We start from the raw sequence: 24,027 nt of genomic DNA on the forward strand, positions 1-24,027 counted from the left end.
TACTGCGGCAACAGGGAGCTCAGGAGCTATAGTCGGGATTAAGGAGAAGAGCGTGCGAAGATTATGAGTAGTTGCACGGCCCGGCACGAAGCCGGACTGGTCTGGAAGTACTATAGTGGGCATAATCAAAGACAGCCACGACGCCAGCTCTTTTGCTAGTATTTTTGCATCACAATTAAGCAGCGATAGGGGACGGTAGGAATCTGTGTCTAGAGGGTCCTTGCCAGGTTTTAGCAGAGACGTAATCGCCACCTCTCTCATCGATCCCGGCAGAATCCCTACCTCCAAAGACTCCTCAAATACTTCCTTAAGCACCGGGGCCATCGTATCAATATAGCATTTATAGAACTCGGCAGGGAGTCCATCCAAACCTGTCGCCTTTCCATTACTCAAAGACATTATGGCATCTCTTATTTCGTCGACTTCCAGAGGTCCTCCGAGAAATGCTCTATGACCACCGGAGAGCCAACACAGTGCAATGTCGTCCAGAAAGCCCCCATAGCGGACCTCCCCCGTCTGTTGCGTAGAGTATAACTGTTCATAGTGTTGTAGGAAAGCCTTCTGAATCCCTATCGTGTCTTGGCACCGTATACCTTTTTTCGTTTCGATTTCGAGGATACCAGTGCTAAAGCGCTGATGTCTCGTGAGGGCAGCAAGTACTTTACCCGGTCTTTCCCCTTCGCAGTTCTTCCTAGCAGTCCAATATTTCCCCCTATATTTCACTTCTCTAGCGGCCTCTTCTTCGAATTCCGACAGTTTGTCCCTAAACTTATGGCAAAGCTCTGGGTCAGTGTCACTTATCTCTTTTTCCATGTCCCTTAATTCCGATTCCAATTTCGCTATGGTCTTAACGATTTCTCTTAGTATCCCACAGCTTTTAGAGATTATAATGCCTCGAATTGTCACCTTAAATGCCTCCCATATCATCTCCACACTATCAACCGACCACTTATTCCTGGGAAAGAATGCCTCTATCTCATCCCCAAGTTCCGTCTTGAAAATGGGATCCAATAGTACTGAAGGGAACAATCTCCAGGGGGGTCGCGGCCTATTGAGGCCCGGGATTGTCACAACAACCATAACCGGACAGTGGTCTGAGTAAGTCCTGGAGAGGTGCTCCACCTTGTGTAATCCCATGCTAAGTCCCCGCGACAGAAAACAATAGTCCAAGCCCACCCAGGTTTGTGCATGTGTCGTGAAGTGTGTGCCTACTCTCGGGTGGGCAAACCTCCAGCTATCTACCAATCCAGCTTCCTCCAGTATGCCTTGTAAGACGTCTCTCGCTTGTGACTTATATTGGCTACTCCCGTCAGACCTATCCGCCCCAGGCCTCGGGCTATGTTAAAGTCACCGCCCCATATAATATGTGTGGCTTCTATAGCAAGGCCATGTCCCCAGAGAGCAATAAAAAAGCCGGGAGTGTCAACATTGGGTGCATAGCAGTTCAAGATCACAACAGTATCCGACCCAAGCCTACTCCACAATATCACATACCGCCCTTCAGGATCTAATTTCACCCCCAACTCCTGAAAATGAAGCGTCTTTTTAACCAACACAGCAGTCCCTCTAGCATACGACGAATATGATGAAAATTTCCTAACTAGGGCCCAATGACTAACGAATTCAGGGTCCACCCGTGAGCGGAGATGCGTTTCTTGTAATAAAGCCATCTGCACCTGATGTCTATCCAAGTAGGCCAATATATTCCTACACTTTCTTGCATCATTAAGACCCTGTACATTCCAGGACAGGATCGATATTTTATCCAGCGCAGTGTCAGCCATTATCCACATTGCAAACCATCATTGCAAACACACCCATGAGCATATCCCTCCGCCTAGGTGAAGTGTATCTCAGCAAATATACATTATGCAACTGCATCCACTTCCAATCTACATCACAATCACACCCCATGGTACCCCCCTCCCCAACTTGACAACATCCAACTACCACACATCGTCCCCATACTGCCTCAGAATGCAAGTCCATAAACAGGAACAGTTCGAACAATGCAGGCCGTCTAATACGAGTCTACAGCATGCCACCCATTGATCACCCAGCAGAACCCCGCCATCCAGCGGAAGCAGGAACGCAACTGAGAGCAAGTTACAAGACCTCCATACGTTATGAATAAACAAGAGAGGCCTGTAACGGTACAGCCTCGTCGAAACTCTCGACCCAAAGAGGTAGCCATGAGCACAGCAGTGAAGAAAACAAAAAAACAAAGAAAAGCAGTCCCAAGGGACCATCGCACTTCAATACAAATGCACCCACCCGCCACCCACTGAAGCAACCCCAGCCTGCCAGGAACCCCTATCCCCCCCCACCCTTAACGAAACGCAAACATCCCAACATTCGCATCAGAAGCAACAAGTTCAATGGGGTATACCCTTCAGGGTGTAATCTAGAAGTGCACATAACCGCCCCCCCACACCTCGCCTTTGACCCTCAGTTCACAAAGTAGGCACGGCCCAGGTAGTGGGGGGGAGGGTGGGGGGTGCCTGGAGTACATTACCACCGCAGTCCAGTGTTCGTCCAGTGACCTTTGGCAGCACGCGATATGTCCATCTCTCAGGCCTCCTCAGTGGAATCAAACACAAAGGAAAGGGAAAAGTGGCAGAGCCTCGTAAGTACAGTTACAGATGCCACGACGCAGTGCTCAGCATCATTCATCTTAGTTGGCCGAGTGGAAATCTTCCTGTCTGTCGTCTCCATTCCGTCGTCCCGCCGCACGCTCTCTTAAGCGGTTTCACAAAATCCTCCACCTGTTGCGGATTTGTAAAGAAATGTTGCTTCGCCTGGTGCGTCACTCTTAATTTAGCAGGGTACAACAGTGCATAGTCTACTTGCAACTCTCTAAGCTTCTATTTGACGTCAATGAACTTACGCCTCTGTTCCTGTATCACAGGGGTGAAGTCCGGATAGATAGAAAAGTTGACCCCTTCACAGGACAGTGTGCGGTTGGCACGAGCCGCCCGGAGAGCTGCGTCTCCATCACGATAGTTTAGGAGACGGGCGATAATGGGTCGCGGCGGGCCCCAGTATTAGGCCTCGGTCCCAGTGATCGATGCCCCCTCTACTATAAATTGCTTGGAAAAGGCCTCCGGGCTGATCGCTGCAATCAGAATCTTCTCCACATAGGTCTCCATCCTACCCACATTGGTCGACTCTGGCACTCCCACCACGCGTATATTATTGCGACGACTTTTGGCTTCCAACTCCTCATTCTTCGCAGCTATGATACGGAGCACATTGTCCATTCGCGCAAGTTGTGTCGTGTGGGTAGCCGTTGTGTCATCATGATCGGATATACGCTGCTCGGCCGCTGTAATGCGTTCCTCATGGACGTCCATTTTTTGCACTTCGGCATCCATTCTCGACGACATTTTATCCACCTTGTCCACTATAGTGGCGAACCCCTGCCTCATCTCCTGCATCATCTGCTAAAATTCAGGAGGAATGGGAGTCAGTATCAGATACAGCAGGGGGGAACGCGATCCTCCTGCGTCCTGCGCATTCCGCAGTCCCCTCTTGGCCGCCAGTGAATCAAACGACAGCTTCGGCTGTTTATTGTCTGGTTTACCCATGATCGGTCGTCAGCAGTCGCCCAAAGCAATCACTGGTAGATGTCCGCTACAAAAAACAATCACCAACCACAGAATAGGATAGGACAATAACGCTACCGTCCCCAAGTATTCCTATATGAAGTACGAATGAGGGAACATGCAGCATGTAGGTAACCCCCACGCCAGATATGGAGCACAGGCCGTAGTCAAGTCCATGGGACAACCAGCAGGGAGTAGGGTCGCGAATATCAGCAGCTGATTCCTTTGTGCGCAGCTCCCTTAGTCACAGAAGCAGCCCAGCAGCGCTGCAATTAGGGAAGAGGATCACCAAGCCTACTGACCCCCCTCCAGCTGCCGATGCCCCCCACGGGAGTAATAGAGGCCGTCAGGGACACCAGGATCAGGCCACAATCAGCTTCATGTTGCTTGGCAGACACAGCAGGTAGGAAAGTGCCCCGCAGCACCGCCGCCGCACCTCAGGCTGGAATCAAAGATAGAGCAGAGAGACCTCTCCACTAGTCGCGAGGAGCGTCCTCTGTTAGCGCCACAGGCTTAGGGTGAAGACAGCGCTCTCGGCAGTTCGCTCCCCCGGCCCCACGTAGCCCGGAAGGGTCAGCTGCACCGGCTCACTAAGGGTCCGTGCGTGGGCAAAACAAACACTCGATGCAGCTTCCAGCGCCAGGGACACCAACCTCGGTAGCCAAGCGCAATCCAGCCAGGGTCCAGAGGCAGCGATCAGCGACCGCAGTAAACAGGGGCACGAGCAGCCACAATGCTCCTTGTCATCCGCCCCGCACAATGGCCGCCACTCCCCCCGGCCGCCGGAGCCAGTGACCACAGCGCGTCTCTCCTGGCGGGTGCCCCCGCAATGTACCGCAGCCGCCTCACAGCACGTGAAGGCGGGACCTCTGCCAGTCGTCCTTTCACCCCGGCGGGGACCGTCCAGCGGCCAGCGCCGCTCCGAAAGGCTCCGACTAGAGTCTACGTGAAGGCCCACTCGCCTCGTGGTGCACCGAGGACTCGCGTAGATCGCTAGCCCTGCCAGCAGTAGCAGTCACTCCCAGGCCATTTCTCGATCGGATCTGCTACCGGCTGTAACTCCGGTCAGGAGCGTCGTAGACGAACAAAACTTGGACCGAGGGTGCACCAAGACATGCTCAATCAATGATCGTGGTCAGAACGAACACAGATGGTGGTAAAGCAGGATAATTGTCGGATATTGTCTCCAGGCTGCAGGAGCCTCACATCAGTGCGGCCATATTGCTAGTGCGCCCTCTAGCGCCCCCCCGGGATCAGACTTGCTACTTAGGACTGGGTCACTCTATTGAGTAGCGGTTGCGCTTTACAAACCTTTGAATAATAATAATGTGTAATTGCTTCAGCAGGTTAGGGTTCAAAGACTTTGTCCTTGGAGAAAAACAGGATTAATTATTGTTTTGTAGATTTAGAATAAAGAAGTTCTTTAAATATTGTAAATGTTTACAAGTACAGAACAAGCATGTCCAGTGGTGAAGACGTGTTAAGGTAGATTAGAGTGTCATCTAGGTGTTGTTGAACAGAGACATCTCTTTCCACCAGCTACATAAGTTGGTGACCATGGACTCTAATGCAAACACATAAAAGTAGACCCCAACTCCAACAGATAGCTGTCCCAAATCCTCAGCGAACCTTGCTACTCTTTAACCTTTCTCAGAAATTTCCATACAAGTTTGTGTCACTGGAGAGGACACCAGTGACATTCCTTTACTTAAGATTAGATATAATAAATGTCAGTGCCAGCACATCAGATTGTCTTTGCTATTAGTGCTCATGATGGCTCAAGTTAGCACAAAACCATAATAGGTACAAGCCCATTAAAACATAATTTTATATTCTGAAAACAGTCCGAACAGAGTATTCCACCACAGCATGTATGGGCTATATTTTTGGAATCCTATATGAACGCACGACTGCCTAGGTTTACACTATCCAAAGGCAAGTAGTAGGGCACTTTTTTGCCCAGTGGTAACAGTGATGCTGTAATGCACTTATGTTCTCATATTCCACAGTGATACTGTGAAGTTCACATTCCAATGTCGGTAAACCATTTGTGGTGTTCTTCATTGCTTTTTCTCTGTATAGGCAAAACAACCTGTTTTTCACCAGCATTTAGATATCTGCACAGTTTACAACTGATATGTTTTTTTAAATCAATACATTGTGTTGTGTGACAGCTCCTCCTCACACAAACTCATATTTTAGTTGCTCGCTTCCAAGACAACAGAAGTAATTTCCCTTGACACTTCTGAGAGTTTCCCTTACTCGTTGCTGTTCATGTGTCAATAATGCTGTCTTTGACGGAAAAAGAAAACTTCTTCAATACAGCCTGTGTGAGGGTGAAACCTCTTATTCTAATTCTGCCACGCAGCTCTCCCCCCCTTCTTTTATTCAGCTGGGGGAAAGGATCCACGGCCAATAAATGGCCCGGGGAGAGGGGGCCATTTGTGCATTCCTCCCCTATTTATGTAAAAAGCCTTCTCCCTTCTCACCCCCGGCACATGGCCCACCCATGGGGGAAAGTAAAACAATCATGGGAAACCATGGTGTTTCCCCCCCCCACAGATTTGCAGATCCTCCACAAATTCCCTGGAAAAAAAAACTATTTTTGCCCCCCAACGAGGTCCTTGTGGGACCCCACCACCAGACCTCAGGGGATTTTCTACCCTGCCCTCACCTTTTTAGGTCTCGTGACCTATCAATGCGCATGCGCATTGATAGAGAAGCGAGACTATAGGGCTTTAAACAAACTTTAACTAACTGGCGATTTGGTGCTGTGCCCGTGGCTTTTAGGTCAATGCGCAAGCGCATTGACCTAAAATGCGCGTGCACATCACCAAATCGCCGTCTGTTCCCTCAGCCGCACTCCTCCCACACCTTTGAAGTGAAGCTTAGCTTCACTTCAAAGGCCTCTGCTGCTTTCACACCCTCTCCGCGCTCCGCCCCCTCCCCTGCCCGCCGTGTCGCATTTCTCCTCCCCCCCCTCCCTACAGCAATGCTCTCAAGTGTCCGGGAGCCCCACGTCTGTATTATATCTAACTCTATTTTCCCAAAATACACCCGTGGAATGCAAGTGAGAGAACCGTGGAACACATCATTTTAAGCTTGACACGTCTGTCTCATACAAATTTCCTTTTGTGCAACAGTCTGCAATAACTCTACAGTTAAGTACAAGCATTGATTAATCACTCACACACATCACGTTTTACTCCTTTGCTAGTGTTCTCGTTGTTTACATCTGAAAGAAACAGACCTTAAAACGATTGAATAATTGACAGAATCCTTAAATATTGTTAATTCCATTGAAGTCTAGTGAAAACGCTGCTCGAAAAGGAGATATGTTGCTAAAATTACAGTAACAAAATCCATCCACTCACTGTAATATTCTTAATGTAATTGTATGTGCTAGCACCAGAAGGCATGGAGTGAAATTACTTAACTTGTGAGTAAACATATTTAAGTATTGGATTTCCTTACCAGACGTTCAAGTTAGGAAGTTACAGGGCTTGATTACAAATATTGTGGGCTCCACAAATAGCAGCAGATACTAAGGGATTCCCTGAACCTGTTCCAAATGCACGGGAAAACGGACAGACACGCACCAGGACACACCACACAGACGCAGTACAAGCATTGATTAATTAATCACTCGCACACATCACGTTTTACTCCTTTGCTAGTGTTCTCGTTGTTTACATATGAAAGAAACAGACCTTAAAACGATTGAATAATTGATAGAATCCTCAAATATTGTTAATTCCATTGAAGTCTAGTGAAAACGCTGCTCGAAGATGAGATATGTTGCTAAAATTACCATAACAAAATCAATCCACTCACTGTAATATTCTTAATGTAATTGTATGTGCTAGCACCAGAAGGTATGGAGTGAAATTACTTAACTTGTGAGTAAACATATTTAAGTATTGGATTTCCTTACCAGACGTTCAAGTTAGGAAGTTACAGGGCTGGATTACCACCACCGCATCCACCACCACCGCATCCACCACCACCACATCCACCACCACCACATCCACTACATCCACCACATCCACCATCACCACATCCACCGCATCCACCACCACCGCATCCACCACCACCGCATCCACCACCACCGCACCCACCACCACCACACCCACACCACCACACCCACCACCACCACCACCACCACCACCACTACATCCACCACCACTACATCCACCACCACTACATCCACCCCACTACATCCACCACCACTACATCCACCACAACCACCCCATCCACCACAACCACCCCATCCACCACCACATCCACCACCACTACCGCATCCACCATCACCGCATCCACCACCACATCCACCACCGCATCCACCACCACATCCACCACCGCATCCACCACCACATCCACCACCACATCCACCACCACATCCACATCCACCATGACATCCACCACATCCACCACCACCGCATCCACCACCACCACCACACCCACCACCACTACATCCACCACCACTACATCCACCACCACTACATCCACCACCACTACATCCACCACCACATCCACTACAACCACCACCCCATCCACTACAACCACCACCCCATCCACCACTACCACCACCCCATCCACCACTACCACCACCCCGCATCCATCACCACAACCGCATCCACCACCACCACTACATCCACCACCACATCCACCACAACCACCACCCCATCCACCACCACCACCACCACATCCACCATCACCTCCACATCCACCATGACATCCACCGCCACATCCACCGCCACATCCACCGCCACATCCACCACCACATCCACCACCATCACATCCACCACCGTCACATCCACCACCGTCACATCCACCACCGTCACATCCACCACCGTCACATCCACCACCACCACCACATCCACCACCGCATCCACCACCACCACCGCATCCACCACCACCCCATCCACCACCACCACCGCATCCACCACCACCACCGCATCCACCACCACATCCACCATCACCACCACATCCACCATCACATCCATCACCACCACATTCACCATCACCTCCACCACAACCACCACATCCACCATGACATCCACCACCACCGCATCCACCACCACCACTACATCCACCACCACATCCAATACAACCACCACCCCATCCACCACTACCACCAACACCGCATCCACCACCACATCCACCGCATCCACCACCATATCCACCACCACCACATCCACCATCACCTCCACATCCACCACGACATCCACCACCACCACATCCACCACCACCGCATCCACCACCACCACATCCACCACCACCACATCCACCACCACCACATCCACCACCACCACATCCACCACCACCACCACCCCATCCACCACCACCACCACCACATCCACCATCACCTCCACATCCACTATGACATCCACCACCACCACATCCACCACCACCGCATCCACCACCACCGCATCCACAATGACATCCACCACCACCACATCCACCACCACCACTACATCCACCACCACATCCAATACAACCACCACCCCATCCACCACTACCACCACCACCACCCCATCCACCACTACCACCACCACCACCACATCCACCATCACCTCCACATCCACCATGACATCCACCACCACCACATCCACCACCACCACATCCACCACCACCACATCCACCACCACCACACCCACCACCACCGCATCCACCACCACCGCATCCACCACCACCACCACCACCACCACCACACCCACCACCACCACCACACCCACCACCACCACTACATCCACCACCACATCCACTACCACCACCACCACCACCCCATCCACCACTACCACCACCTCCACATCCACCGCATCCACCACCACATCCACCATCACCTCCACATCCACCGCATCCACCACCACATCCACCATCACCTCCACATCCACCACATCCACCACCACCACATCCACCACCACCACCACCCCATCCACCCCATCCACCACCACCACCCCATCCACCACTACCACCACCACCACCGCATCCACCACCACCGCATCCACCACCACCGCATCCACCACCACCACCACCACCGCATCCACCACCACATCCACCGCATAGACCACCACATCCACCATCACCACCACATCCACCATCACCACCACCACATCCACCATCACATCCACCACCACATCCACCATCACATCCACCATCACATCCACCATCACATCCACCATCACATCCACCATCACCTCCACCATCACCTCCACCATCACCTCCACCATCACCTCCACCATCACCTCCACCATCACCTCCACCATCACCTCCACCATCACCTCCACCATCACCGCCACATCCACCATGACATCCGCCACATCCACCACCACATCCACCACCATCACATCCACCACCGCCACCACCACATCCACCACCACCGCATCCACCACCACCACTTCCACCACCACCGCATCCACCACCACCGCATCCACCACCACTGCATCCACCACCACCACCACCACATCCACCACCACTACATCCACCACCCCATCCACCACCACCACCATCGCATCCACCATCACCACATACACCGCATCCACCACCACCGCATCCACCACCACATCCACCATCACCACCACATCCACCACCACCACCACCACATCCACCACCACCACCACCACCCCCACCACACCCACCACATCCACCACCACATCCACCACCACATCCACCCCATCCACCCCATCCACCACCACCACCGCATCCACCATCACCACATCCACCACCACCGCATCCACCACCACCACCACACCCACCACCACTACATCCACCACCACATCCACTACAACCACCACCCCATCCACCACTACCACCACCACCGCATCCAACACCACCGCATCCATCACCACCACCGCATCCATCACCACCACCGCATCCACCACCACCACCGCATCCACCACCACTACATCCACCACCACATCCACCACAACCACAACCCCATCCACAACCCCATCCACCACCACCACCACAGCCACCACCACATCCACCATCACCTCCACATCCACCATGACATCCACCGCCACATCCACCACCACATTCACCACATCCACCACCATCACATCCACCACCGCCACATCCACCACCGCCACATCCACCGCCGCCACATCCACCACCGCCACCACATCCACCACCACTTCCACCTCCACCGCATCCACCACCACCACCACCCCATCCACCACCACCCCATCCACCACCACCCCATCCACCACCACCACATCCACCACCACCACCACCACATCCACCACATCCACCACCACCACCACATCCACCGCATCCACCACCACCGCATCCACCACCACATCCACCATCACATCCACCATCACATCCACCACCACCACCACCACATCCACCATGACATCCACCACCACCACATCCACCACCACCGCATCCACCACCACCGCATCCACCACCACCGCATCCACCACCACCGCATCCACCACCACTACATCCACCACCACTACATCCACCACCACTACATCCACCACCACATCCAATACAACCACCACCCCATCCACCACTACCACCACTACCGCATCCACCACCACCTCCGCATCCACCACATCCACCGCATCCACCGCATCCACCACCACATCCACCATCACCACCACGTCCACCATCACATCCACCATCACATCCACCACCACCACCACCACCACATCCACCATCACCTCCACATCCACCATGACATCCACCACCACATCCACCACCTCCACATCCACCACCACCATATCCACCACCGCCACATCCACCACCACCACCGCCACATCCACCACCGCCACATCCACCACCGCATCCACCACCACCGCATCCACCACCACCACATCCACCACCACCACATCCACCACCACCACATCCACCACCACCACATCCACCACCACCACATCCACCACCACTTCCACCACCATAGCATCCACCACCACCACATCCACCACATCCACCACCGCATCCACATCCACCACTTCCACCGCATCCACCACTTCCACCGCATCCACCACCACCACTTCCACCACCACATCCACCACCTCATACACCACTGCATCCACCACCACCACATCCACCATACCCACCACCATCACTTCCACCACCACATCCACCACCACTTTCACCACATCCACCACCACTTTCACCACATCCACCACATCCACCACCACATCCACCCCCACATCCACCATCACCACCACCACCACATCCACCATCACCACCACCACCACATCCACCACCACATCCACCACCACCATATCCCCCAGATCCACCACCACCACCACATCTATATGTGTGTGGCTCTGTGTGTGTTTAGGTGCAAATGCAATGTTCTTGGATTTTCGTCACAATAAAATACACTGAACATAATCTTCACAAAAGTTATTTACAAACGTTTAAGCTATTGCCATTATAAATTACAATACATTTTATTTAAGTATTAATTATTTACAAAATTAAAAGCCATTGTTATTTGTAATATCAATACATCTAAGTCACGTAAATACAACACACATTGCATTACAAATGCTATAGGTGTCACATTTGCGAAAGTTAAAACTATTGACATTGTAACTGACAAAGCTATTAATTTTGCTACTTTCAAAACCAACACATAAATAAAAAAAAGTGTCATTTACAATACCAATAGCTCAAACTTTCCTAATGCGAGGCCTATTGCATTTCCAATGCTTGTTTTATTTAATGTTTTTTCATGGGATTCGACCAAGTCACGAGTCCCAAGATGACTGCCATCACTTCCTGGTTGAAGAGTTGGCAGCCAATCAGATCTCAGCATAAGATGTGTCAGATCCGCATCCCTAGATATCTATTAATATTTTTTCTTTAATAGCTGCAAAACTACTCAACGGATTTAAACCCACTGACAAAAACAGATCTTACAGGACCAAGATCTAGCTTTCTGACAAATATGGTGTAACTCCGTTCAGCGGTTCGGGCTGTAGTCGTGTCTAAACCCCCCCGTTTGGAAATTGCATGGGGAAAACAAGTTTTGGGATCCCCTCCTAACCCACCTGCTTTCTCAGCCCCGAGTAACAAACCAACCCAAAGCTTTCACAACAGCAGCTGAAGCGAGTGGCAAACTAATTTGGAAAATTAGTGAAGATTAGTCTAACGGCGCCAAAGTCATTAGCAAAACAAACAGTGCTCCGAAACAAGGACTACCTACTGGCGACCGCCAGTAGGTAATATATCTCCAACTATAAAATGATGTAGACACACATGTTGTACTAGATTATAAAATTTTTCAAAGCGTGACAAATACCTGTGGGTGTCAAAGTTATAGATATATATCCAAACACAGATCTCCAATTTTGCTAGGAGTCCCCATACCTGCAGGGCAGCTTTTTTTGTGCGGTCATGGAGAGTGCGTCATTCAAACACACAAGGAAGGAGGATATCAAAGCCCTAATCTGCAGAACATCGGCATTTTATTCAAACAACATGGCAGCAATTCTTTGCGACGCCTTTAAGCTGTCCAACGCAGCCTACATGTGAGCCACATCAGAATACACTTAATTGGAAGGCCTTAAATCCATACAGACACGTGACCTTGCATGCTGGTATGCTAGCATACAACTCCCACAATGCACTCGCTTTGCCAATACATCAATCCAAGCTGCCATGGTCGTATATATCCTGCTCAGTAACGTCTAAAACCATCACAGTCTCAGTATAAAATGTCATGTTCAAGTATTTCAGAAATAATAAAGTTAGGTATTTAACAAGGAGGCTTTATTTCTTTAATGTAATCCTCGCTCCATTTGTTTACTGCCAGCATTACCTTCATCTGTTAAACGGAGAGTGGCCCAGAAATGGCAAGAGGAGACGCTTCTCCCCCGGTCTCCCTTTCTCACCTCAATTCGGGTATTAACAGAAGTATTCACAGCTCTGCAAGAGAGGCGAGCCGGACATGCTCTACATATTAAATCCAAACACAGTTCTCCAGTTTTGCTATGAGCCCCCATCCCTGCAGGGTGGCTTTGTTGTTCGAGCATGGAGACCACGTCATTCAAAGACACAGGAAAGAAGGCTATCAAAGCCCAATCGGCAGACCACCGGCATTTATTTAAAAAAAAAACTGGCAGCTTTTCTTTCCGGACGTGTTTTGGCTGTCCTATGCAGCCTTGTTCACAGGTGAGCCACATAAGACTACATGTAATTGGAAGGCCTTAAATCCATACAGACACGTGACCTTGCATGCTGGTATGCAAGCATACAGCTCCCACAATGCACTCGCTTTGCCAGAACATTAATCCAAGCTGCCATGGTCGTATATATCCTGCTTAGTAGCGTATAAAACAATCACAGTGTCCGTATAAAACGTTATGGACAAGTGCAAATATTTTGGAATAAAAACAAAAGTTACGTATTTTCCAAGGAGGCTTCATTTCTTTCATGTAATCCTCGCTCCACTTGTTTGCTGCCAGAATGAATGTATTTGCAGAGAAAGTGCATTGTGGGAGTTGTATTGTGATTGTTTGCGAGTGGCATCGGAATGTTAACAAGCAAAGCCAAAAGGTCTCGCCTATGCGAGAGCTACTGACTTTTTCATATTTTTTGGGGGGCATATTGTAGAGCAGCGCTGGCTTCACTGCAGCAAGCTGACACTAAAAAAAGAAATGCTATGACGCAGTCAATGCTGGCTGTGTCATACAGCATTTCAATTTACTTTCAGCCATGTTGCAACATGGAAAAGAAACACTAGCAAAGCCAATAGATCTCACTTGGGCAAGACCTATTGGCTAATGCCTGTTAACCCTTTCGCTGCGGCGGCTAATCCGCCGCAGTGCTAAGGGGCGGGGAGGGCGCGCGGCGCTCCAACGCTGGTGACGGAACAGCTACGTCACGCCCCTCAGGTGAGCTGTGCTTGTGGCGGAACGGTTCCGTCACGGCCCCGCCCGCTCAATAGAACGTGCCGCGCAGGCGCGGCGAGCGGGCCGTGACGGAACCGTTCCGTCACCAGCACAGCCGACCCGAGGGGCGTGACGGAACGGTTCCGTCACCAGCGTGGGAGGGGTTAAAGGCTGAAAATGTCGGACAGTCAAATATGAGCCATTACGGCATTCTAGATTCCTGGTCATTATTCACCTATGTTTCAGACAGTTTGGTAAAGTTTTTGCTTGTTTCATTTTTCGTGGTCATCTACTCTGTGGGTGGGCATTAAGTGCCTATGTTTTTTGGGAGGGATTGGTAATTTTTAGTATGAGTATATAATCTGCCTGCGGCACCCATAGTACAGCACTGTGTCACATTTCATTTTGCTGTGCTACCTAGTTTTCTAAAGGACTGCACACCACTGCTTACAGGACTTTCTGGAGCATCTGGGAACATTATTCATTCCACTTGAAAGGCTGGTGGTACTTTAAAATAAAAAATGTGGCATACTGTAATTTGGAGCTCCTTTATTTTAAGCAATAATGCATATTAACTGAAATATAATGCACACGGTACTGATGGCATATCACTGGACTTTCAGGATTTGGTTATCAAACAGTACATTTATGTTTCTATCAGTTAGTGGCCACTTGGTCTAAATTTTGGGAGCTGGCACGGCCCACATTTCACGGTTATAAAGGGTAATGGTATAAAATGTATAGTATGGGGGTTCTATTTAGTGTGAGGCAAGGGGGCTAATGACATCAAGCCCAGTTTTAACAACCAAGTTCCCGGAGGAACTTAATATAATTGATGAATTCGGGACCATGCGGTTTGTTTTTCTATATCTCTTCATTTAATGATGGCAAAGTTAAAGAAATATGGAACGGGACAGGAATGACTATCGGTCCAACGGCAAAATGGCTTCTGGTTTAGGCAAACACCTGTTGGCATACATATTCACCAGAACACACACAATTGTACCATTGACAAGCACTTGTTCTGTATGTGCTGCCATGTATGACCAGCTGCTGGCAGTCTGCAATCTGCATTCCTCTTTCCTGTAAATGCTCCCACTTTGAAGGCAGCAAAAGCAAAGTAAACACCAAACTTCCTGGAAGACACAACATGACTTTTGACCTCTGTCTTTAAATGTCCAGCAATAATGACAAGGTAAGAATAAGATTTAAAGGCCTGTTTACAGAAAACTGGTCCGTGGAAGAATAGCGAAAACACGATTTAGGCAACGGAAGGGAAGTACTGAACCTGCAAATAAAGCCAACAGGAAAGCAAGAAAACGTGAGTTACAAACCACAAAGTCACAAGCAAGCAACGGGAAGAACGCATTCCTAGGTACATTTTCTGAAAGTCCCAAGACGTCTTTAGCAAACTAGGATGCGACCTAAAAAGGAATAAACGTGAACAATCCAACTGGCATCAATCTATTCACTTGAATCTGAGATGGGTGACCATCTCATAATCAGACATTCCACAATTCTTCAAAGTAAGGAAACAATCAATACGTAGTTTGACTTTAAATGCAAATTTAAAACTGAGTAACATTTTGAAGCATACCTCCATGCAAATTCGCTGACAAAACAAAAGGAAAGGTCCTTAGCCAGCTCATGACGGCAGACGCTTCTGGCTGAGGAGGGTCTGTGATCTGAACAAACTGGTCCGGGAAGTTTCGGTTCAAGTCGTAATTGTTGCTGTTATTCCTGCCGACTACTCCAAAGCGGTCTCCTTTTGGATAAAAGATTTGACACAAAAGTTCCCCATTAGTGGGTTTCAAATCAGATTAAGTGTCACAACTATTAGCCTACTACAGAGCTGCTCTGATTTGAGATTAAAACCTCAATTTCTCAGAAGAGGTAAACCGAACAAAAATCATTTATCACTTCAAATGTAAATATCAAGCTCTTAGATAGTTTGTTTCTAAATAACCAGTTATTTACCTTTGGTAATATTCTTTCTGGTGGATACTCTAACCACAGATTCCTCACCTTTAGAATATTCCCCAAGCGCCAGACTGGATCCGGACATTTTTCTAGCAGTGATTTGGCATGCCACTAAATGGCTCCATGAAGCTTCGCACTGAATTCATTCTACCCCACAACTGACATCGTGGAACAGCGTATAAGTGCCACCTCTGTGCGACAAGGTCAGTTTCTTACTTGACTCGAACCACACCCTCAGACACAAACCACAAAAGATTCTGAGGTGTCAGCGTGCAGATCTCGAAATCGGAACGTTTATCAGATGTTAAAGAGATCACTCTACAGAGCAAGGAGGTGGGAGGGCAGTGAGGAATCTGTGGTTAGATAGAGCATCCACGAGAAAGAGCATTATTGAAGGCAAGTCACATGTTCTTCTGATGGATCCTTCAATCCATAGGTTCCTCAGATTTAGAATGGATATCAAAGAGTAACATCCAAGTTGGAGGGTCTATGGAGTGGACTCAGACCAGTATTTCCTGCAGTACAGAACAGGAACAATGTCCTTCCTGCCAGATCTGGCTGTCAAGGTAATGGGGCTTGGTGAACGTCTGCACCGACATCCATGTCGGAGCCTGACAAATTTCGAAAACAGGCACTCCGTGTGTCAACACATTTCTAGCAGCCTTGGCCCTGGTGGACTGAGCACTTAATCCTTCTGGAGGCTGTTTCTTGTCCAGCATATAGCAGATCCTAAGACAGAGGACTATCCACCTTGACAGAATTTTTCGGCACCATCTTACCTCTTTCTTCCAGAGAATCGCACAACGTCAATGGTGCACCCAATTGTCCTTGGTCCGATTGAAGTAGAAGCTATGGACTCTTTTGGAGTCCAACCAATAGTCTCATCTCGGAGGTGTGAGCTGTGGCAAAAAAAGTCGGGAGGGCGATTAGCTTCCCAATATGAAATAGTATCACGACTATCTGCAAGGCGGCCGCCTTAGTGCTCAACACCAGATTGCTGGTGAAAAATATGGTGCACGGGTGCTGCAGAGAGAGACTGAAGCTCACTCATGCGACAAGCTGAAATGATCAGAATGAGAAAGGCATTTTTAAGAGTCAGAAGACACAGTGAATAGCCATGCATGTGCTTTAAGGAATGTTTGAGGAATGTGAGGACCATATTAAGGTCCCACTGCAGCATCACGGTTTGGAAGGGAGCATGTGTGTCATCACAACAGGTTATTCGAACAAGTATGGTAGGTCCGGTAAATGCAAGGCCAAAAGATTAGAAAAATAACTTTTTTAGTGCCCACTGCAAGACCTTCCTAGGCTAGAGAAAAAACAAACTAACATCTGATAGTTTGGCTTGTAAGGGGTCCTTGTTACAGATTCCACACCAGGTTAAAAATCCGTCCTAGCGTCCAGCGTAGATAGGTTTTGTAGAGGAATGTCTGGGTCCAAAGATTACATCCACAACCTCCGGTGGTAGATCGAATGCAGTAACCTGCTACCACTCAATCTCCATGTATGGAGGTGTAAATTGTGCAGAACCCTGTCCTAATGCAACAAATGTTTTTTCCATAGGGAAAGCCTGATGAGAGAACAAATGCTCCTGTCCAGATGTTCGAGGCACCACACTCAACTAAATACCATGACATGCCAGCCAAGTCCATAGGTGTAGCACCTTCTGGCACAGGAACCAGGACCCAATTCTGCCCTACCCGTTACAGTACCATATGGCGGTGGTGGTGTCCGTGACAAGCTGGCTTCCCAAGATAGACATAAGGAAGGACTTTAATGCCAACCAGAGGGCCCATAGCTCCAACAGAACCAGGATTCCACCAGAGACCTCAGATCTCCTCCTCTACCAGTCGACCCCACTGCCATCCAATCCAGAGGAACATATCAGTCTCCATCATCACCTCAGGGTGGTGAAGAAAGAGGGTGGTGGTGAAGAAAGAGGGTGGTGGTGAAGAAAGAGGGTGGTGGTGAAGAGCCATCATTTTAGATCTTTAACATTCTCCACTGCAACCTGCATCTAGAGCATTCCCCACTGCCACCTGGATTACATCAACAGGTTTACATAGTGCAGGGCCCACTGAGACTTCAGGTACCACAGCAGAGCCCGCGTCTGAAACCTGGTGAAGGGGACAAGCAAGATGCAGGAAGCCAACAGTTCAAGAAGTTCCGAAGCTGTTCTGACAGACTGACGTTCAAGGCTGAAACATCAGTTTCAGAGCCTGAAGGGTCTGGGTTCATTGCAATGGAGGAAAGGCCCTGAACAATATCAGTTCTGGAATGTCTTTAACCAAGGAGAGTCAGGTGCAACTTCAGCTTTCTGGTGAGAGACTCAGAGATGTTAAGACGCTTGCGTCGTCTAGAGGTGGTTCACGACTGGCTGTGGCGATCTTGCCTTCAGGAACCTTTTGTCAAGGTAGGAGTAAACAGATATCCCCAACTTCCAAAGATGAGCGGTGACCACAGTCATCATTTTTGTGAACAAAGGAGTAGTGCTGGTAAGCTCAAAGGGAGTCATATAAAAACTGAAAACGCTCCTTACCGCCCTCGAACCACAGGCAGCATCTGTAGGACTGCAGCACGGGCCCATGAAAGCATGCATCCTGCAGGACCAAAGCAAACATCCAGTTGCCTTGCTCCAGGGCAGACAAAGCCTAGGCCAAAGGGAGCATTCTGAATTTTTTCAAGCAGAGTAAGGCATTGAATCGGTCAAAAATCTAAAACAAGACAAAGGCCTCCGTCCATCTATGGTGCAAGTAGTAGCAAGAGTAATAACCTGTCCCAAGGCCAGGACCCTCTTAATGGCTCTTTTGCCCAATAGAGCTTGCATCTCTTGCAACGAAATAGTAAAGTGCTCATCTGAAAGTCACTCTGATTGGGGAAGTTAGGTGATAGGGGGTGGGGTAGTGAAGGTGGGGCTGGAAAGGAATGGTATAGTGTAGCCCTATCTAGAGGACTCATATGTCTGAAGTGACTGTCCCCCGCCCTGAAATAAAAGTCTAAACTAGCTTCCTACAAGGTGGCTGCGAGCTGCTAAGGGCAAGTTAATGTGGCTTGTAGGCTGATGCCATGGGGTGAAGTACAAAGTGCGGAGGGTTCCCGGTGACCTGCAAAACGTCTGCAGGATTCCAGCCATGAAAGGGGGTAACTGCTGTGGTGTTGGCGGGGGCTAGCAATGCATATACGCAAGCCTTCTGGAGTATCCTCAAAAGGGGTGAAACTGTGGGGGGCGTGGCTAGCAGCCGATCATGGCGGCAGCATAAGGGACGAGCTCCGCGGCTGAAGCGGCCTCTTCGTCGATCCGACACAAAATCCGTTACAACTTCAAGCCCCAAAGGCAGGCACCGGATCCCAGGACCGGGCGGAGTGAGCAGCGACAAGCAGCGAGAAAATCCGACGTCCGTAGCCAAAGATACGTCGAAGCCTCCGACCGGCCTGCCAACACCTCCAGAGCCGGGACCTTCCTTGGCTTTTCAACCCGCCGGAAGTGCATCCTGGCCGGAGAACTTGGACCGGAAGTGCCCGCGCGGCGGTGGCCTCACCAACCCGACCACACCTCAGGAGGTCGGAGACGGCGGCTCAGGCACATCAAGGAAACAGTGCCCAAGGGGGGGACGGCTGGAATCCTGACAGCTTCGGAGGTCATCTCCTAAAGTGCCGGGAGCCTGGGCATCGACAACGGAGTGAGTACCCGCCATCTTGTGACCTGATCGTCGCTACGCACTTGGCGACCTACGGAGCACCTCCCGCCCCGCAGAAGCTCGCCCGACCTGTTCGGTGCTGTATCGGACTGGTCTGGGGGCCTGCACTGATCCCTACATCCTGGCGCGTAGGGGCACGAGGAGCACAACCTTCGGCGGCATGGCGGGGAAAGGCCCTAAGGGCGGCGTCACACAGACTCGCATAGATCGCTTCACCTCCGACAAGCCCGCCGGATCCCCGGCAGGGAAGGAACAGACCGGTAAAACAGCCGACTCCCCTGGGGGTAAGAAGGCCACGCTGGACGACGTCATGGTAGCATTGGCACAACTGCAAACAACTGTTGGCGGAATCTCCACGGACGTCACCCTACTTAGAGCAGACCTCCACAAAATGTCGGAGAAGGTCAAGAATATGGAGGTGATCACAAAATCACTGGTGGAAGACGTCGCGGAACTCCAGCGAGAAATGGGGAAGATGGCGCAGGACAATAGAATGCTCAGGGAGAAGCTGGATGAGCAGGAAGGGCGTTCCAGGCGCAACAATATCCGCATCATAGGGGTACCGGAATCGGAAGGCGTGAAGGCGATGGATCTCTTTGTAGAGAACCTGATCACCAACGAACTAAAGCCAAAGGGACTGTCCAACTTCTTTTCGGTGGAGAGGGCCCATCGAGTCCCGGGTGGCCAACCGAAGCCAGGGGCTAACCCGCGACCCATAGTGGCACGTCTGTTCAACTTCCGTGACCGGGACACAATCCTACAGGCAGCCAGGTCCTCCCCTCCCCTCAAGATCCAGAACGCCACCATTGCCATCTTCCCCGACTACACCGCGGAAGTCGCCCGTCGGCGACGCACGTTTTTCGACGTGAAAAAGGAACTGAGGTCCAGGGAATTGCCGTATTCCATGTTATTCCCCGCAAGGCTACGGGTGGTAGCGGAGAACAAAACCTGGTTCTTCGACTGCCCCGAAAACGTGCAAGAATGGCTCGAGGGATGGAGACCGGGTCAGAACCACAGACGGACGAATCGCTCCAGAAAGGATCGGGCCGACGGTCATCGCAGAGACTCGCAGGCCTCCGGTGGGAGGCCGGACAACAGTGACTCTTTGGGAGCTGAGGGCGGCGTGGACGAGACTGAGGAACAATGAAAGCTTGGGGACAATTCATTCATACTTCAGTATTGAGACTAGTAAGCTGTGAAGCGCTTCCCGCCATTGGACACTGGGTGAAGGGCCTCCGGGGGTATGAATGAGAGACTGCCGGCTGCGGAGAGTCCCTCACCCCAACGCGCAAGTACACTGGTTTGGGGATGGGATATGCACTCTGCTAAGTTGGGGGGGCGGGCAGTTTTGAGTCCGTATAGCAGGGGGGCAGGGAGGGGGGAAGAGTTGAAAAAGTTTTTTCTATGGGACTGTTTGGTCCTACAAGTTTATGTTCTATGCACACTTAAGTATCTAGGCATGTTCTATGTAACCAAGATCTACTGGCACACTCGGGGCGCAGGGAGGTCTGATTGGGAGTCCAGCAATGGCTGCAACAGTTAGCCCAACCACGAAGAACTCACTGATTGTCATGTCCTGGAACGTGAGGGGCCTGGGGGATAAGATCAAGCGAGGGCTAGTGCTGCAGGGGATAAGGAGACGGGGCCCGGCTCTCATTCTCCTGCAGGAGACACACTTGTCGGGAGCGGCCACGAAGGCCCTGGATAGGAGAGGCTATCATATGGTAGTGCATGCGGAATTCACCTCGGGGTCCCGTGGTACTGGCATCCTGCAGAAAAAATCTTCCAAGTTCATCGTCAAGTCTACAGCAACGGATGACCATGGCAGATTCGCGGCAGTGCATGGCCAGTGGGAGGGGAAGCTCTTTAATATAGTCTCTGTCTATATCCCCCCAGCTCTACACTCTGAGGCCTTGCCGGATCTGGGCAAGTTCCTGCTAACACTCCCTGATGGGGAACTACTACTAGGTGGGGATTTCAACATGGCACTCACAAACTCAGAAGACCGCTTTCCCCCACGTGCGCACGCAGGTGGACCCAACAGGCTCCAGACATTCTTGACTGCACAGGGGTTGGTGGATGTATGGCGCGCTCTGCACCCTACTCAGCAACAATACACATACTACTCGGCCACACACAATAGCCTGTCCAGGATAGACTACATCTTCACTTTGATTAATGGACACCTTACGATAGCCGAAACCGAGATACTACCACGGGGGGTCTCCGATCATTCGCCACTCACATTGACACTCACCACTTCGACCATGGCGCGGCGCAGACTATTCCCGATTTTCCCGGGCTACCTCAAAGTGCCCCGGATTAACAAGGATCTTAAGAAGGTAACCCAACAGTACTTCGAAGAAAACCAATCCTCGGTGGCCTCCCCCTCCATACTGTGGGAGGCATATAAAACAGTGTTCCGGGGTCAGGCCATAGCAGCGATAGCGCATCACAAAAAGACGCACAGACGGGAGGCCCTCGAGATAGAACTAGGCCTAGAACGGGCCAACACGGCCCATATGGCGAACCCCTCTGACGACACGCTCCACGAACTCCAGATCCACCAGCACCGCCTCACAGATCACATGCGCAGGGTCACGATGTCGGACATTGCGGCTACACAGCACAGGGTATACGATATTGGAGACAAGGCCAGTAAATTGCTGGCATGGTTAGACAAAAGGCAGGGGGGGGGAAGAATATCTTGCAGATCATGGACCCACAGGGCAACAACCACACCCGCCCCGATGAGATAGTAAACGTCCTCGCCGATTATTTCGCCTCAGTCTACACCCCAGAGTTAGTGGTAGAGGAGGGGGAGGTGCAGACTGCCCTTGCCCATGTTCCCTTGCCAGAGCTGACACCTGAGATGTCCGAGGATATAGACGCACCTCTCACGGTGGAGGAGATCCAGATGGCCATAGGCGCCCTTCATCCAGGCAAAGCGATGGGCCCCAGCGGGATACCCATTGAGTGGTTGAAAGTCTTGGCCGAATCCTTAAGCACACCCCTACTCAATATGTACGAGGATTCTAGAACACAGGGAACGCTGCCGCTCGATCAGCGGATGGCTACTATTGTGGCGATACCGAAGCCAGGTAAGCCCCCCAACGAATGCACCTCGTATAGGCCGATCTCCCTTTTGAACCCGGAGGCCAAAATTATTGCCAAAGTGTTGGCGAACAGGATCTTGCCAACTCTGTCACACCTGATCCACCCGGACCAGTCCGGATTCATGCCACACCGCAGCACTGCTTTAAATCTCCGCAGGGTGCATGGCGTGTTGGCGCGAGTTCCACTACTGCAAGAACCGGCTGCCATCCTCTCCTTGGACGCCAAGATGGCGTTTGATATGGTGGAATGGAGCTACCTCTTTGCAGTACTCACGCGTATGGGTTTTGGCCCGGTGTTCCTTTCCTGGATACGAATGCTGTACAAGGACCCGGTGGCGCAGGTGACGGCCAACGGCCATATTTCAAACACCTTCCCCCTAGGCAGAGGCACTCGACAGGGCTGCCCGCTTTCACCCCTGCTCTTCGCCTTAGTTTTAGAACCACTGGCGGTTACGATTCGTACTACCCAGCTCCTGAAAGGGATACAATGGACCCCGTTATGGGAGGACAGACTGTCTCTCTACGCAGACGACATGCTGATCTATCTCACAGATCTGGAAGAGAGTCTCCCTAACCTCCTGGCTCTTTGTACGGCTCATGGGCGAATCTCGGGTTACACCATCAACTGGGCTAAGTCCACCATTTTTGAACTGCGAGGCCCACTCCCGCCTCTCCCGGATTCCTGCCCACTGGAGCTGGCACACACGTCATTTAAATACCTGGGGATTCATATCACCCGTAACGAGGCAGATTTCTCGCGCCTCAACCTACT

The 24,027-nt window shown here is 50.7% G+C and overlaps 1 protein-coding gene across 1 annotated transcript in view; it reads right to left on the minus strand.

The window, feature by feature from the left end:
* The window catches only part of CPD (carboxypeptidase D), an 839,931-nt gene that overhangs the window by 492,935 nt on the left and 322,969 nt on the right, over nucleotides 1-24,027 (minus strand). Inside the window, exon 7 of the mRNA XM_086955076.1 lies at nucleotides 16,059-16,226. Coding sequence (XP_086811202.1) covers nucleotides 16,059-16,226 — 168 coding nt within the window. The remainder of the gene's footprint in view (nucleotides 1-16,058; nucleotides 16,227-24,027) is intronic.

The sequence above is a fragment of the Lissotriton vulgaris genome, chromosome 2_1 (genome assembly GCF_964263255.1).
Source record: "Lissotriton vulgaris chromosome 2_1, aLisVul1.2, whole genome shotgun sequence".
NCBI classification, from domain to species: Eukaryota; Metazoa; Chordata; class Amphibia; order Caudata; family Salamandridae; genus Lissotriton; species Lissotriton vulgaris.